The sequence below is a fragment of the Colobus angolensis genome, unplaced genomic scaffold, assembly GCF_000951035.1.
Source record: "Colobus angolensis palliatus isolate OR3802 unplaced genomic scaffold, Cang.pa_1.0 Scaffold121, whole genome shotgun sequence".
NCBI classification, from domain to species: domain Eukaryota; kingdom Metazoa; phylum Chordata; class Mammalia; order Primates; family Cercopithecidae; genus Colobus; species Colobus angolensis.
The window spans coordinates 3316967-3336390 of record NW_012113253.1 but is presented as its reverse complement, the minus strand read 5'-3'; the positions used below and the strand labels follow the sequence as shown (position 1 = coordinate 3336390).

Below are 19424 nucleotides of genomic sequence, written 5' to 3'. Positions count from 1 at the left end.
CAAAAAAGAAAAATCACATAATGACATGAGTAGATACAGAAATTTTTCAAAATACAACATAATGATGTTCATAATAAAGATTCATAATAAAACTCTTAGCAAACTAGGAATACAAAAGAATATCCTCAACTTGGTAAAAAGGCATCTACAAAAACCTTACAGCTAACATACTGAATGGTGGAATCTGAAATACTTTCCACCCATGATGGAAAACAAGGCAAGCACTCTCACCACTCCTCTTCAACATACTAAAAGTCTTAGCCAATGCAATAAGGCAAGAAAATCAGTAAATTTTAAAAAGGTGTATAGTTGGGAAAGGCAAAAATAATACTGTCCATGTTCACAGATGACATAATTATGCAGAAAATTTGAGAGAAATCTACACAAATACTCCTAGAAATAACAAGTTAATTTAGACACAAGGTCAACACAAAAACCAATTACATTTCATATACATGCAAAAAACAATTAAAAATCAAACTTTAAAAGCAATATTATTTTCTATAGCTCCCCCCATATAAAATATGTATAATCTAACAAAACATACACAGGATTTGTGTGTTGAGAACTATGAAACACTAATGAAAGAAATCAAAGACCTAAATTAACAGAACAACTCTGCATTCATGGATTAGAAACTGAACATAGTAAAGATGTCAGTTCTTCCTAAAGTAATCTGTAAATTTAACATATCAATCAAAATCCCTGCAGGACATTTTGTAGATAAAAGCAAGCTGATTCTAAAATGTTTATGGAAGAGAAAAGGAATTAGAATAGTTAATTTTTACAAAAAATAAAACTGAAAGGATTGCATACACTACCCAATTTTAAGACTTAGGATAAAGCTACAGTAATTAAGAAAGTGTGATCATGACAAAATGATATACACAGAACAATGGAACAGAATATAATCCAGAAATAGACCCATGCAAATATAGCCACCTGATCTTTGATAAACATGCAAAGGCAGCTCAATGGGAAAGGATAATATGTTCAACAAATGGTGTAGGAACAATTGGTGGTTATCCATATGCAAAAACTGAACCTCTTTTTTAAACTTCATACCTTTTAAAAAGATAAACTATAATGAACTTTAGATCTAAATGTATAACATAAAACTCTAAAACTTTTAGAAAAAAAGCAGAAGAAAACCTCTGTGATCCGGGATTAGGTAAAGAGCTTTTAGAAATGACACAAAAAACAACTCACAAAAAACTGATAAGTTGAACTTCATCAAATTTTAAAACTTTTCCTTTGCCAATGGCACTGTCTAGAGAATACAAAGACAAGCTACAGATTCAGAGGGGAAAAAACATATATAAGAACTCCCACAGCAAAAAAACCACCAACCCAATTAAAAATGTGTAACGAACTTAAACATTTTACACAAGATGGCAAAGAAGTATATGAGATGTTCAATATCATTGGCCATTAAAAAACACAAATGCAAATCAGATGAGCTACCACCATATCCCTTCTAGAATGACAAAAACAAAAATATTAACAATATCAAGTACGGACAAAGATGCAGAGCAACTGGAACACTCTCACACTGCTAGTCAGAATGCAAACTGATACAGTCACTCTGGAAAATGGTTTGGTAGTTTCTTAAAAAGTTAAGCACGTATGTGTAACTTAGGACCCAGCAATTCTTCTAAGTATTTACCCTAAAGTAGGGGTCCCTAATCCCCAGGCTGCAGACTGGTAATGGTCCGTGGCCTATTAGGAACTGGGCAGCAGAGCAGGAAGTGAGTAGTGGGTGAGCAAGCATTACCACCTGATAAAGTCTGCCTATGTCCCCACCCAAAATCTCATATTGTATTGTAATCCCCATAATCTTTATAATCCCCATGTGTTAAGGGAGAGATCAGGTGGAGGTAACTGAATCATGGGGGTGGTTTCCCTCATGCTGTTCTCCTAATAGTGAGCGAGTTCTCATGAGATCTGATGATTTATAATTGTTCGGTAGTTCCTCCTGTGTTCATTCTCCTTCCTGTCACCTTGTGAAGAAGGTGCCTTGCTTCCCTTTCACATTCCACCAGGACTGTAAGTTTCCTGAGGCCTCCTCAGCCATGCTGAACTGTGAGAAACTACATCACTTTCCTTTATAAATGACCCGGTCTCAGGCAGTTCTTTACAACAGTCAGAAAACAGACTAATGCACCGCCTGAGGTCCACCTCCTGGTGGCAGACTGCGAACCCTATTGTGAACTGCACGTGCAAGGGATCTAGGTTGGGCATTCCTCATGAGAATCTAATACCTGATGATCTGAGGTGGAACAGCTTCATTCCAAAATGATCCTCCCTCCCTACCAGGTCTGCAGAAAAATTGTCTTCCACAAAACTGGTCCCTGGTGTCAAAAAGGTTGGGGACCACTGCCCTACAGAAATAAAAACTTATGTCCACACAGAAATCTGTACTAGATATTTGTAGAAGCTTTATTTATAATAGCCAAAAACGGAAAACAATGGAAATGTCCTTCAATAGGTGAACTGATAAACTGTGGTATATCCATACAACGGCAAGGAATAAAACTACTGATTGATGCAACAATGTGCATGAATCTCCAAGATACTATGCTGAGTAAAAGCAGTCAGTCTCGAATGGTTATGTGTTGGACAATTCCATCTATATGACAATTTTAAAAAGACAAAACTATGGTTAGGAACATCTCAGTGGCTATCACAGATTAAGGGTGGTGAGGACATGGTTGTGACTACAAAGGAAGAATAGGCAAGAGTTTTCTGGGGTGCTGAACTGTTCTACATCCTGATTTTAGTGGTAGTTATATGAATGTGTACATGTGTTAACAGTCATATAACTTTGCACCAGAAAAAAAAAGAGTCAGTTTTACTGTATAATGTCTAAAACAAAATTTAAAAATAAACAACCAGCTACAAAAATCAACAAAATAAAGAAATAGTAAAAAAAATTAATAAAATAGAAAACAAGGAAAGCAGTACAGCATGAAACCAAGAGCTGGTTCTTTGAGAAGAACGTCTAAAATAAAGAAATCTTTGACAAGTCTGTTCAAGAAAAGAATGACAGACAAGAGAGACAGATGGGTATCAGGAATGACTATGGTGATATAATCACAGATGTAGAAAATATTTTTAAAACAATATTATTTACAACTTTAAAGTACATATGGAAATATAGGCAAAATAATGTTCTAGAACATATAATTTAATATACATTAGCAAAGCTGATTCAAGGATGAAGGAATTAAAAATTAAAGAGTTATTTCCCCAAAGGCATCACGCACATATGCTTTTAGAGTAGAGTTCTAATAAACCTTTAAAAAACATAATTTCTATTTATTGTAGCTAGCCCCCTACTTAGATGAGGGAATAAAAGAATAAATAAAATAATAAAATAAAGACGAGAGATAAATCATGTATTCTGATTCTAATTCTCTCTAACCCACCCACATACAGCAATCAAATCAAACACTCAGACTTATTCTTACGTGGTGGAAAAAATAATGTGAAGTTGAATCTCATACAAATGTAATTTATGCAATTTCTTAATATTCCTTTGTATTTTTCATATGGCTCCTAGCCCCTGTGTAGTGATCCACTCCAGCAGCACCGATAGTAGTAGGTTCTCCTTTATCTCCCATCCTTTGTACCTGGGCAAATACTTTTATATACAAGTAATCATGTTAGTACACTACTAGATCATAGTTTAGATAGCACTGGAGCCATATTCTGGTTAACTTTATGTCTGCTACTTTTTGAGCAAATTAGTTTGGTCTTAAAGTATCATCCACACAAACTAGATGTACGCAACTGACAGAATACAGGAGTCCTACCCCCTGACTTGAGCTCAATCCTCATTTAGCATCTCCATTTTACCTCCCACACAGCTCCTGCCTTCAGATGTGAGTTCCACTTCTCATGGAATTGATCCATCTCCACTGAGGTCTCTTACTGGCTTAATTAGTCCCAAAGCCCATGCATAAGAAGGGATCTACTTCTTACAGGCTCATCTGTATTATCTTGCTTAGTGGAATAAAGTTTAAACATACTAGGAATGAAAACATTTCTCCCCTCAGCATTTATTAGTACAAAACTGTTAATTTTTGCTTTCCTATTACAGTACCTATACAGTTAATAAACAATCACCTCTCCTTTTCTAATCTTACAAGGTAAAATAATAATAACTGGAACACTAGAATCTTTTATACTACTTCTAAACACTGAAATCAACAAAAAAAAAGATTGTAAGTGCATCTAAAAGAATGGATTAACATACGAAAATCAAGCAGAAGAGAGAGAGATTACGTTACAGGAAGGAAAAAAGAGGTAGAGGGCAGAAGAAAGCTAAGACTGACAATAGACTGATATCATAAATATAAATGCAAAGTATAAAAAAATCAGTAAATGTATTTTAGCAGATTACAATTTATCATTAGCAAGCTGGTATGGCCTATGAATGAATAAAAAAAAGATTCAACATTAGGAATCACATAAATGTAATTTACTCCATTTATAGATAAATTAATTCATTTATTCAACAAGTATTGTCTGGCATTATACTAAATATGTTTTACATATAACTCTGACTCTATGGTAATTGCAAAAACATTAAGACAATGCCACTGTTCTCAAAATAATTTTTGTTTGTGTTGGAAAATATAGTTATTTGTCATTTTACATACTTTTATTTTACATGTTATTTACAGTAATATGTAATAGGTTTCTTATTGTCATTTTAAATAAATATTTTAATAATTACTCAATTTTAATTCTTAATATTCTTAAAAACATATATAGCTCCTATATAAAAACCATTCTTTGGATTCCTCAATAACTGTGGAGTCCTGTGACCCGAAAATTTGGAAACTGCTGCTAAACAGAATTACCATATGCTAATATATGATAATTAATTCATCTATTCTATTGCTGATGGACATAGGGGTTGTTTCTAGTCTGAGACTATAACAAATAAGGATGCTATGAATATTCTTGTATATGTCTTTTGGCATACATTATGTACCTGTTGAGTTCATATTTAGGGGCAGAATTGCTGGGCCACAGGACATGTTTACATACAGCTTTAACAGACACTGTTTTCCAAGTGGCTTTCATCATTTAAAATGTGGTTAGTTGAATTGAGATGGGCTGTAAGTATAAAATTTGCACTGGATTTTGAAGACTGAGCATGAAAAACATAATGCAGAGCTTCTCATTAATAATTACTTTCTATTGTTTACGTGTTGAAATGATAGTATTTTAGATATATTAGTTTTAAAATATTAACATTAATTTCACCTGTTTCTTTTTTTAATGTGGTTAATAGAATATTCAAAACTACATATATGATTTACATTTGAGGCTCACATTATATATTTGAGATGCTTCTAAGAAGGGCACTTAGTTTTGAGGAACCAGGAAAACTCCCCAAAAGAGGCAGCAATGGGAAGAAAACTGAAGGACAGCAGGAGTTAGCCTAGAGAAGAAAGTGGTGGAGGAAGAAATAAGGCAGGCAGAGGGAGCAGTGCGTATAAAGGCTGGAAGTCACAAGTATGGCAGGAACATGGCGTGGGAGAGGGGGAAGGGCAGGGGTTAAGGAGAATGACCAAGATGAGGCAGAAAGATAAAAACTAGCCAGATCCCCTGCCCCTGAGTGATCATTCCTGCTTGCAGGGCACAGAGAAGGAATCCAGATCCGCCAGTGCCCTGCCCACAAGCCATCACCTCCAGTGTGACTAGAGCCCCAAGCCAACATCACCTTCAGTTTACCAGCAGGGGGTCCCTGACACCCTGCCCAGCTGTATTGTCTCCACCACTGTGGTGAACACCCACAGGAAGGCAGGCACTCTGGCATTGCTAGCACTCTGCCACAGGTGCTGCAAGTTGGTCCCCTCAATCTAGCGTAGTGGATTTCGAAGCCTTGAAGAGCCAGAGAACAAAGTCGGGGCCCAATACAAGTATCCCAGAATTACAGCATGCAGTCCAGGAGCTGGGAACTGAGCACTGGCCCCCTAAAATCTTCCAGAAATGAAGCCAGTCAGCTGAATCCACCTTACACCACAAATACTCAAAGTTATCAAATAGGATAAAAGGGGAAAAAAATCCAAAGATCAGAAACCTCAAAGATTGAAGGTAGACAGGCCCACAAGATGAGTAAGAACCAGCACAAGAACTCTGAAAACTCAAAAAACCAGAGTGCCTTTTTCCCTCCAAATGACCACATCGCCTCTCCAGCAAGGGTTCTGAACTGGGCTAAGATGACTGAATGACAGAAACAGAAATCAGAATATGAATAGTAACAAAGATCACTGGGCTACAGGAGTACTTTGAAACCCAATCCAAAGAGGCTAAAAATCACAAGAAAACAATGCAGGAGCTGACAGACAAAACAGCCACTACAGAATAGAATGTAACCGACCTGATAGAGCTGAAAAACACACTTTAAGAATTTCATAATGCAATCACAAGTATTATAATGCAATCACAAGTAATGCAATCACAAGTATCATAATGCAATCACAAGCAGAAGAGACCCAGCAGACGAAAGAATCTCAGAGCTTGAAGACTGGTGTTCTGAAACAAGACAGTCAGACAATAATAGAGAAAAAGGAATGAATAGGAAGAAACAAAACCTCTGAGAAATAAGGGATTATGTAAAGAGATCAAATCTACAACTCATTGGTGTCTCTGAAAGAGATGGGGGAAATGGAACCAACTTGGAAAATATACTTCAGGATATCATCCATGAGAACTTCCTCAACCTAGCTAGAGAAGCCAACATTCGAATTCAGAAAATGCAGAGAACTCAAGTAAGATATTTCACAAGAAGATCATCCCCAAGACGCATAATCATCAGATGGTCTCCAAGGTCAACATGAGAGAAAAAATGATAAAGGTAGCTAGAGAGAAAGAGTAGGTCACCTACAAAGGGAAGTCCATCAGACTAACAGCACACCTCTCAGCAGGAACTCTACAAGCCAGAAGAGACCGGGGGCCAATATTCAAAATTCTTAACTTCCAACCCAGAATTTCATATCTTGCCAAAGCGTCATAAGCAAAAGAGAAATAAAATGCTTTTCAGACATGCAAATGCTGAAGGAATTCGTTACCACCAGACCTGCTATACAAGAGCTCCTGAATGAAGCACTGAACATAGGAAGGAAGGACCATTACCAGACACTACAAAAACATATTGAAGTGTACAGACCAATGACACTATAAAGCAACTGCATAAACAAGTCTGCAAAATAACCAGGAAACATCATGATGACAGGATCAAATCCACACATATCAATACTAAGCTTGAATGTAAATGGGATAAATGCCCAAGTAAAAGACACAGAATGGCAAGCTGGATAAAGAACAAAGACCCATTGGTATGGTATCTTCAAGAGACTCATCTCGCATCCCATGACACACATAGGTTTAAAATAAAAAGAGAAAAATGTACCAAGCAAATGGAAAAGAGAAAAAAGCAATCCTAGTTTCAGACAAAACGGACTTTAAAACACAGATAATAAAAGACAAAGAAGAGCATTACATAATGGTAATGGGTTCGATTCAACAAGATCTATTTTAAATACATATGCACTCAACACAGGAACACCCAGATTCATAAAGCAAGTTCTTAGAGATCTTCAAAGAGACTTAGACTCCCACATAATAATAGTGGGAGACTTTAACACCTCACTGACAGTATTAGATCATCGAAACAGAAAATTAACAAAGATATTCAGGACCTGAATTCAGCACTAGATCAAACGGACCTGACAGATACCTACAGAATTCTCCGCCCTAAAACAACAGAATATACATTCTTCTCATTGCCAGATGGCACGTACTCTAAAACTTGATTACATAATCCAAAGCAAAACATTCCTCAGCAAATACAAAAGAAATGAAATAATAAAAAACAATCTCTTGAACCACAGTGCAATCAAATTAGGAATCAAGACTATGAGACTCACTACAAACCATACAATGACATGAAAATTGAATAATCTGCTCCTGAATGACTTTTGAGTAAATAATAAAATTCAGGCAGAAATCAAGAAGTTCTTGGAAACAGGACGGGCACGGTGGCACGTGTCTGTAATCCCAGCACTCTGCGAGGCCGAGGCAGGCAGATCACGAAATCAGGAGATCGAGACCATCGTAGCTAACATGGTGAAACCCCATTTCTACTGAAAATACAAAAAAATTTGCCAGGCGTGGTGGCGGGTGTCTGTAGTCCCAGCTACCTGGGAGGCTGAGGCAGGGGAATGGCACGAACCCGGGAGGCAGAGCCTGCAGTGAGCAGAGATCATGCCACTGTGCTCCAGCCTGGACAACAGCAAGACTCCGTCTCAAAAAAAAAAAAAAAAAAAAAGTTGTTCTTAGAAACCAATGGAACAACAACACAACATACCAGAATCTCTGGGACACAGCTAAGGCAGTATTAAAAGGGAAATTTATAGCATTAAATGCCCACATCAAAAAGTTAGAAAGATCACAAATTAACAACTTAATATCACAACTAAAAGAACTAGAGAACCAAGAACAAACAAACCCCAAAGCTAGTAAAGACAAGAAATAGCCAAAATGAGAGATGAACTGAAGGAGACTGAGATGCAAAAAACAATTCAAAAGATCAACAAATCCAGGAGCTGTTTCTTTGAAAAAATTAATAAAATAGACCACTAACTAGACTAATAAAGAAGAGAGAAAATTCCAATGAGCACAATCAGAAACAACAAAGGGGATACTACCAAAGACCCCACAGAAATACAATCATTAGAGAATGTTGCAAACACCTGTACGCACATAAACTAGACAAATCTAGAAGAAATGGATAAATTATTGGACACATACACCCTCCTAAGACTAAACCAGGAAAAAAAGTACTGAATCCCTAAACAGGCTAATAACAAACTCTGAAATTAAGTCAGTAATAAATAGCCTACCAACCAAAAAAAAGCCCAGATGGATTCACAGCTGAATTCTACCAGATGTACAAAGAAGGGCTGTAACTATTCCTGCTGTAACTATTCAAAAAAATTGCTCCTCATTCTATGAGGCCAGCATCATCCTGACACCAAAACCTGATGGAGGTTTTAGTATTAAAAAAAACAAACAAACGAAAACACAAAAACAAAAAACTTATTGGCAACAAAAGAAAACATCAGGCAAATATTCTTGATGAACACTGATGCAAAAATTCTCAAAAAATACTGGCAAACTGAATCCAGTAGCACATCAAAAAGCTTATCCACTGTGATCAAGTAGGCTTTGGGATGCAGGGTTGATTCAAAATGTGCAAATCAATAAATGTGATTCATCACATAAAGAGAGTTAAAGATAAAAACCACATGATTATCTTGACAGATGCAGAAGTGGCTTTTGCTAAAAGTCAACACCTGTTCATATTAAAAACTCTCAGTAAACTAGGTATTAAGAAATATATCTCAAAATAATAAGCGCCATCTATGACAAACAAACCCACAACCAACATCATAATGAATGGACAAAAGCTGGAAGCATTACCCTTGAAAACCGACACAAGACAAGGATGCCGCCCTCTCTCACCACTGCTATTCAACATAGTATTGGAAGTCCCGGTTAGGGTAATCGAGCAAAATAAATAAATAAAGGGCATCCAAATAGGAAGAGAGGATGTCAAGTTATTCCTGTTTGCAAATGACATGATCCTGTATCTAGAAAACCCCATAGTCTCAGCCCAAAAGCTTCTTAAGCTGGTAACTACTTCAGCAAAGTCACAGGATATAAAATCAATGTGCAAATATCACTAAATTCCTATACACCAACAACAATCAAGCTGAAGCCAAATTAGGAATGCAATTCCATTCACAACTGCAACAAAAAGAATAAAATGCCCCAAAACACAGCTAACCAGGGAGGTAAAAGATCTCTAGAAGGAGAACTATAAAACTATGCTTAAAGAAATCAGAGACGACACAAACAAATGGAAAAACATTCTATGTTCATGGGTAGGAAGAATCAATATTGTTAAAATGGCCATACTGCCCAAAGCAATTTACAGATTCAATGCTATTCCTATTAAACTACTATTGACATTCTTCACAGAACTAGAAGAAACTATTTTAAAATTCATATAGGACCAAAAAAGAGCCCAAATAGCCAAGATAATCCTAAGCAAACAGAACAAAGCTGAAGACATCATGCTACCCAACTTCAAACTACACTACAGGTCTACAGTAACCAAAACTGCATGGTACTAGTACAGAAACAGACACACAAACCAATGGAACACAATAGAGAACCCAGAAATAAGGTGGCACACCAACAACTATCTGATCTTCAACAAGCTTGACAAAAACGAGCCATGGGAAAAGGATTCTTTATTCAATAAATAGTGCTGGGGTAACCAGCTAGTCACATGCAGAGGACTGAAACCGGACCCCTTCCTTACACTATATACAAAAATTAACTCATGATGAATTGAAGACTTATTAAACGTAAAACCCAAAACTATAAAAAGCCTGGAAGACAAGCTAGGCAATACCATTTTAGACACAGAAATAGGCAAAGATCTCAGGACAAAGATGCCAAAAGCAATTGCAACAAATGCAAAAATTGACAAATGGAATCCAATTAAACTGAAGAGCTTCTGTCCAGCAAAGGAAACGGTCAACAGAGTGAATAGGCTACCTACAGAATGGGAGAAAATTTTCGTAAACTATGCATCTGACAAAGATGCATAGTTTGCAAAATATCCAGCATCTATAAAGAACTAATCTAGGATGGGCGCGGTGGCTCACGCCTGTAATCCCAGCACTTTGGGAGGCCGAGGCGGGCGGATCACGAGGTCAGGAGATCGAGACCATCATGGCTAATACGGTGAAACCCCATCTGTACTAAACATACAAAAAACAAAAATTAGCTGGGCGTTGTGGTGGGTGCCTGTAGTCCTAGCTACTCGGGAGGCTGAGGCAGGAGAAAGGCATGAACCCAGGAGGTGGAGCTTGCAGTGAGCCGAGATTGTACCACTGCACTCCAGCCTGGGCGACAGAGCAAAACTCCGTCTCAAAAAACAAAACAAAACAAAACAAACAGCAAAAACAAACATTCAGCATCTACAAAGAACTTAAAACAAATTTACAAGAAAAAAACATTAAAAACTGGGTAAAGGACATGAACACTTTTCAAAAAAAAGACATACATACAGCCAACAATCATATGAAAAATAGCTCAACATCACCCATCATCAGAGAAATGCAAATCAAAACCACAATGAGATACCATCTCACACCACTCAGAATGGCTAATTATTAAAAATTCAAAAAATAACAGATGCTTGTGAGGTTGTGGTGAAAAAGCAATGCTTGTATGCTGTTGGCAGAAGTCTAAATTAGTTCAACCACTGTGGAAGACAATGTGGCGACTCCTCAAGGACCTAAAAACAGAAATACCATTGACCCAGCAATCCCATTACTGGAAATATACCCAAAGGAATATAAATTGTTGTATTATAAAGACACATGCATGTGTTATGTTCATTGTAGCACTGATTCACAATAGCAAAGACATGGAATTAAATGCCCACCAATCACAGACTGGATAAAGAAAATGTGGCACATATATCCCATAGAATACTATGTAGCCATAAAAAAGAACAAGATAATGTCCTTTACAGGAACATGGATGGAGCTGGAGGCCATTATCCTTAGCAAACAAATGCAGGAACAGAAAACCAAATACTGCATGTTGTCACTTATAAGTGGGAGCTAAATGATGAGAAAGAACACATGGACACATAGAGGGAGGGGAACAACACATACTGGGCCCTATCAGAAGGTGGAGGGTGGGACGAAGGAGAGGATCAGAAAAAATAACTACTGTGTACTAGGTGTGAAATGCTGTACAGATATCACTAGATATGATGTAACATATCACTAGGTGATGAAATAATCTGTACAACAAATTGTTTAATAATTGAGTACAACAAACCCCCAAGTAATAATTGTGTACAACAAACCCCCATGACACAAGTTTACTTATATAACAAACCTGCACGTGTACTCCTGAACTTAAAAGTGAAAAAAAAAGAAACTAGCCAGATCATGAAAGCTCTAGTGAGTTAAATTTATATTTTAAGAACAGGGAACTGCTGTTGGGTTTTAAGCAAGAAAGTTACATTACCAGATCTGTACTTTAGATAAGTCGCTCTGGCTACTGCTAGGTGTGATATGATTCAATCAGGACAAGACTAGAGCCAAGACTAGTTGGGGGCTGTTACAATAATGTAGACAAAAAAAAAGTGGGCCTCTACACGAAGAGCACAGCAGTAGAGAGACATGAACCTTAGGCAAAACTACCATTTTCAAAGCTTCAGTTTCTTCTAATAATACCTACCTCACACAGTAATTTTGAGAATTAATCATGGCATTTTTTGTATAGGTGTTCTGTATTCTCTTGGCAAAACTTTTACAAGCAATAATAATTTCAAGAAACAATTCTACTTCAATATATATCAGATACAAAGATTATTCTTATGTTTTTTCCAATATATGTATAAAGATGCCTTAACTATTAATGAAATTAAGTCACATTATGAAAGGTTTACTCCTTATATTTGAAAAGGTAAATTCCAACTACTAAACATCCTATTGTGCTCCATTTAATCCTAATATTAAAAGATTAGCACCATTTTTAATTTCTCTAAAAAATGAAATGTAAGTGAATTAAAGGTAGGTATCAAGTTAGTCTCGTTCAATGACAACACATGAGCATAAAACAATTTCACATCTTCACCAAACTGATACCAGCAGGTAAATGAGTTATTAACTATTTAAGAGGAAAATTAGAAAACTGTTCTGTCACTTTTATTTACTTTGAAGTTTTGGTACCTACTAAAGTTATATCTTCTGTAAAGCTACATGATCAAAAAAAACAGAGATAAAAGCTCAGTTTTTCCAAATCTGCTCTGAAATTCACCTATCTTTTAATACATTCTTAACTCTACCAAAGACAATCTGATTTCTAAAGCAATCTTTATTGATAGCTTAGCAGAAAGCATTTAACTTAAGCAAAAAGGTATTGGAAATCCAGCTTTTGCCCCACCCTTTGCTTCTTGTCTGAAATACACTTAAAACACTGTAAAAAGTTATGTTCTATACTTATTTCACTGACAAAATGACTGCCCTCAGAACTGAGTTCTCCACAGTAACCTTCTTAAGGTTCCTCCCCTTGTAATTTAAGTGCATCTCTTCCTGTCATCTGTGGTACAACTATTCACAATATATCTTAATGCATAATGTTCATAGCTTTCTCTATTCTAGATTAAGTAACAGAAATCTAACTTGCTAAGGGTCCAAACTGTTCTACTGAATTGAGGGAACAAAAATCACCCTCAAATTCTCATTCCTCCTCTTCACTGATGATCTCATGTCATATTACTTTGAGAAAATAAGAACAATCAGATGTAATGTCCACTTTCCCACCCCCAAACCTACAGACCTAAACACACTTGCACCAATATTTTCTTCTTTCCTTCTTACGGCAAGAGGGGAAAAATCTCCTTTTCTCTATCAAAAGGGCGATCTACACGCCTTTGTCTCCACTACTACTACCTTGGTCCAAGCTCCTGTTATCTCTCACTTGGATTACAGTCAAATTCTAAGTGATCATCCCATCTCTACTACTGTTTCCCACTTCACAACAATACTCCACATAGTAGCAAAAGTGACTGTTTCAAAACATAAATCACATGATGTCACTTAAATCCTCTGAATAGTTAAACTTAAAATAAAACCTAAACTCTTTACCATGGATTCTAAAGCCCAGAGTTTCTAAGTGTTGCTCTAATCTCACCCTGTCGCTCTCCCTTATAACCATTATGTTCCAGTTACAGTGATTTTATTAATTTATCTGCAACATACCAGCTCTTTCCTGATCCCGGGCCTTTCGTGCACTGTTCTCATATGCAAAGCTCTCTTACCCAACCATAACACAGTTAACTACAGCTATCCTTTAGGTCTCATAAATGTCCCTTCATCAAAAAGTCTTCCCCTAATTACTCTGTGCCTGTTACTCACTATCTCTGCCCCGTGTTTGTTTCTGTGAGAGCACTTATTACAAGTTATTCATTAGACTATAAGCTCCATGAGGGCAGAAACTATGTGCATCAGGTTTTATCTAACACAGTGCTAGACATAAACAAGGGCTCAATAAATATTTGCTAAATGAACTGAGTGAAGCGACAGCCAGGGTTAGGCTACAATCCTGACTCTACTACTTCATAGTGGTTTGACTTCAGTTAAGTCACAATATCTCTGTGTTTCAATGTTCTCTTTCATAAAATAAAAGAAAGAATATGTATCTGATAGGATTGCCAAATAAGGCCTACTAAAGATTAATTGGCAATAAATAGACTAATCACGACTCTTTCAATATAAGTATTAAGTACTTGTAAGTAAATAAATGCTATCAAAGTTAATTTAATAAATGTTAGTTTCCTTCCTTCCCTTCTATAACCTAAGACGGTGAGAATCCCCAAGCTAATACAGTGTTGAAGTAATATATTTATATATACTTAAAAAGAAGAGACTCTGATGACATGTATTTGAATAGATACATTGGTAATTTGTATTTGCAGGATCTAATCCTAAATTTTAGAAAATGGAAATTAAATAATGTGCAACTATCACTTAACTCTCTCCAAAAGGGGGAGTGATAAGGAGAAAAGAAAAACAGAAAAGAAAGGTAACCTTAGAAATTAGAGATCATCAACTTCCAATTCCTAAATTTAGAACAACCTTCCTCTTCTTATAAAGACTTGCAGCAAGAACAGGATTAACACCTAAAATAAAAATATTCTATATTTACTTAACTCTATATAATTTTCACGTATATTTCACGTATATTTTTACCGAACTTTCACCCCTTAAATTGTGGTATCACTGGTAAAGTGTAGAGAAAAAATTTAAAAAAAAGACATCTCATATCAGAAACACAAAAAGGCCCTCTTGCTCCCTTAATAATTTAATAAGCTTTAAATTTTCTAACTACAAAAGTAAATCTTAATGTTTTCTTTAACTGCTGCTCACTTTTCAGGCTAAAATCCCTTTTATGTTCTTCAAAAGAAATTTTACTTTCTAGGAACCTTATAAATCATTTACCATATATCATTCAAATCTCCTCCATACTGTATCTGGAATACAGCTAACAGTGTTTGTTTAACACTTTCTGCCTGATAACCACCTAAGATTTTGTAGAATGTGCTGCCTACCTTCATATTCTCCCAAGGATATGGATATAATTTAGATTCTGAACTCAAGGAAGGGTTTATGTTAAGCAATTAATTCAATTTTATTCAACATATTTTATGTAATCAAACTTGACTTTGTAAGAAGTAATTGGTATCTGGTTTAGATTTTTCCCTCATGTTTCAGTTACTTCTATAACCTTTCTAAAATTGGAATTTCTTGTTTACCCTTAAACTAGTTATTAAGTGCTACTGAATGTTCCATAAAATTCATGGGAAAAGATTCATCCATTACATATATGCAAGAGTAAAAAGATTATTTTAGGCTACCACAACATCTAGAATACTACTGAGAATAGTAAAGACTCTTTACTGTAATAAGCTGAAAACCAGTTTAAAAATGAATTTTATCACAAGTCAATCAGTATATGCTAGGGACAGTTCTACAGCTATCAAATGCTCTGGCAGCAAGTAACCAAAAAATAACCATCTGCCAACTCTTCAAGGTTATTGTAAAATGATACACAAACAACAAACACTCTAAATTACTTTTTTTTTTTTTTTGAGACAGAGTTTCACTCGTCACCCAGGCTGGAGTACAATCGTGCAACCTCCGCTCACTGCAACCTCCGCCTCCCGGGTTCAAGAGGTTCTCCTGCCTCAGCCTCCCGGGTAGCTGGGATTACAGGCATGCGCCAGCACACCTGGTTTATTTTTATATTTTTAATAGAGACGGTTTCGCCATGTTGGCCAGGCTGGTCTCAAACTCCTGACTTCAGAAGATCTACCTGCCTCGGCCTCCCAAGTGCTGGGATTACAGGCCTGAGCCACTACGCCTGGCCTCTAAACTACATTTTAAGGTTTCATCTTGGGTAGTGTTTTTCAAGCTAAGGACTGCAATTTATTAGTGGATCCAAAATTAATACAATGAGTCCAGACCAGTAAATGAAGAAGGAAAGGGTGAGAAAGAGGAGGAATAAATAGAAAACATCTGAGTGTACAGGTAGTAAGAGTACGGTTTCATTAACTTTTTTCTCTACGTACATAGTACCCTAAGCAATGTGTATTTTAAGGGTGGGTTTGAGTAAAAGTTAGGAAACACTAATCTGGGAGACAAACAGAAGTGGAAAGGATAAAGCAATGGAACTGTCAGAATTAACAACTTGTGGTTTAGGACGTGAGCAAGACTAACAGCTTCTACTGACTAGGAGACAGAGGTTTTGGAAACTCCCATAGATTTGTAAAAGCCAGACATCCCTATGTGAAAAATGACAAAGCACTTTTTCGTCTTACAGTAAGCCTAGAACAATGTGTAGCAAAGCTTGTGGTTGTCACCACTGATGTTTTTATCCCTTCAAACTTCCAAAGGTGGCAGAGGTCAACCTTTACTCTCTCCTCCTTACTCTTAGGCACATTGAATGCAGTTAAGATACAGTAGCCCCTGAAAGATAATTACAGGTCGTTGAACAACTCCTTCTGGAAAACATTATATTCTAGATTACAATTTAGAGTTAAGACTGTGGCATTCAGACAAGTTAATTTGGAAGTATAACAGCCACATATCACAGCCCATAAAAATCGTCATCTGGAGAGTAGTACCAAAATAAACAAAAAAAAAAGTTTTTATGTATGTGAAATGTTTCAAAAATCTGAAGCACACCTTAGAGTCATTTCATTTTCAAGAGTCACTCTGTGAAGAATTAATATTGGAATTCCCTAAATATTGGTCAATCAACCTGCTTTTCTTTGTTAACAGCGATTCTGAATATTCAGTTTCATTAATAGAACTAATTGTTTTTGAAGCCATTTAAAACACACACACACTTTTTACTGTATAGGGGATAGTTTCACAAATTACAGCTAGTATCTGTTCTAAGAGGTTCAAGACGATAGCTATTTCTCAGGATGCATCCAATACCCATTACAACTACTATATATTCTAAGTTACCCATTTCCCGCTATTGTTACAGAACCACATCCCCCCATACTATTGTTACAGCCCTTTTTCACTATTATAAACCCACATATGGTTAGACAGAAGAGGACAAAAAACATGCAGCTATAAAGAGGATTTCTCAGTTCCAGGGTGAAGGGTTCCCTTTAATCTCTGCTGATACAGTTTAATGTTCTGCCTGGTTCACTACCTCCTTTTTTTTTTTTACACTTTGAAACTTGCTGTGGCTTGAGACAACCACCTTTGGCATAATCACCTGCTGGTTTTATAATCTGGGCCCACACTGTTGGAAAAAGGAGTTTCAGTCTTTGCTTACTAACAATTCCTCACTGAACACAAATTCCAAAAAGATAAAGCTTTGATAAGCACCCACCAGAAAGTCACTTTGTGTACAAGTACTAAAGAATGCACCAAAACAAATTAAGGGGTTCACAGCCTCTTACCCTCGAGGGAAAAGACTTGTAGTTCAAACACTGATGACACAGGTTTTAATGAAAGAGCCCATTTATTTATCTATTCTGATCAGACATTACAGAAATTCAATTCTTCTTATAGCAGAGGACAAAGCTGGTCAATCCTAATCACCCCAAATTAAAGATACCTCTTAATTTCTTCTCTCTCCTGGGCCATTACACCAAACCTAGAGCAGAACTATACCCACCTTCAGGCCAGAAGAAACAACATAATAGCTTATTGATCTCTGGTGTAGACCCAAACCCACAAGTCATCAGGCAAGCAGTGATCACAGCTACTTGAAGCAGCTAACTATCAAAAGTCGTGCACTGGGTTTTTGGTCCCACACAAGCACACTTTTGGCAATTACCTCTACATAAAAAATGGACCAAACCACTCTCCTCACCAAAACAAACAAAAATACTACTAATCAGGTAGGGGAGGAACGCATCCTGATTTGTACCAAAAAGACTACTATTTCTTGGCTGTCAGTAAATGCCCAATTACGTTCATTAATTCTTCATTTAGTGTCACTTGCCAGGTTCAAAAGCCACCATCACATTCCATAGATAAATGCGTTCAAAAGATAATACTTGCTGACAAATTGGCTGTTGACTAAACCTCACCACCACCACCATTATACCAGTCAAATTAGTGTTTGTGGCAAATGACTTTGACTTTTTATAAGTAAAATTTACCAAAGTAATGATAACTTCTAATTATTTTTCTGAAGAAATCAAAGCAACACTCCAAAAAGGAAAGGTTAAAACTGAGCTCTCTGAAATACCTATTCAATGTGTTTAACTGATGAACTAAGAACGATGAAGTCAGAAGTGGAACTCAATTATCTTAAGAGATAAATGTTCTTTGCAATTAATTCCATTCAGCTCTTGCTCAGATCCCAACGCAATATAAAGCTGTCCTCACACAGTCTTCAGCCTTCTCTTAACCCGATCCATCGACTGGAATAAAGTAATAGTGAGCACAGCGGCGGACGATGATGTATGAAATTACAATTGAACTGGGAGCCAGGACACCCTAAGAGCGAGAGACTGAGGTGGGGCTGGAAACTATTTTCTGGCCTTCTCCCGCGTGCTGCTCCCGGGAAACCAACAGGATCCTGCAAGCCCGGATTCGGCAGAGCCCTTGCCCGCGAGGTGGAGGGGTGGGGAGAAGTCAGCGGGGAGCCTTCTCAGGGACTCGGGTAGGGAAAGGGCTGGTGCGGTGGGAATCTCACCGGTAAGAGAACTTCCTAACCCCGGGGTGGGGGGCGGACCGTCCCGGCAGCGGCGGGGGCGACCTCCTCTGCTTTCTCACAGTCATACATCTTTGTGTGTGGATTGTGCCGGGCTACGGGTCCTCGAGCAGCTGGCCGCGGGGGCCCTCCAGCGCAGGTCGGGAAGTCCTCCCGCCAGCCCCTCGCTCCGCCGGGGCCCTCCCGGCCGGGACCCCCAGCCCCTCTCCACCACCCGAGAGTCTGAAGGTGGGCGAGTGGAGGAAAGCATCTCCGTGTGGGGACACCCGTTCCGCCACATCCACCCCCTCGCCGGTCTTTGTCCCGCCGGCAGCCCGGCTCTCCGCTGGAGTCTCCAGGGGAACCCCAGTCCTGGAGGCCTCGAGGGCCCGGGTCGCCTCAGCTTTGTTCGGTCAGCGGGGCGCCGGGACGCGGACACTTACCGTACACCCCAGCGAGGAAAAGCAAGAGCAACGCAGACCTCCACCGCGGAGACTCTTTTGTGCTCCAGCGACGGGCCATAACCACGGCAGATGGAGAGAGAGAGGAGGAGATGGAGGAGGAGGGAGGAGGAGCTGGGG

General features: G+C 37.7%; 1 protein-coding gene across 2 annotated transcripts in view; it reads right to left on the bottom strand.

The window, feature by feature from the left end:
• LRP12 (low density lipoprotein receptor-related protein 12) overlaps positions 1-19416 on the bottom strand; it is a 96239-nt gene extending 76823 nt beyond the window's left edge. For both annotated transcript variants that reach the window (XM_011931056.1, XM_011931064.1), the window contains exon 1: positions 19287-19416. In XM_011931056.1, coding sequence (XP_011786446.1) covers positions 19287-19365 — 79 coding nt within the window. In that variant the 5' untranslated portion in view covers positions 19366-19416. The remainder of the gene's footprint in view (positions 1-19286) is intronic.
• Positions 19417-19424: the final 8 nt, after the last annotated feature.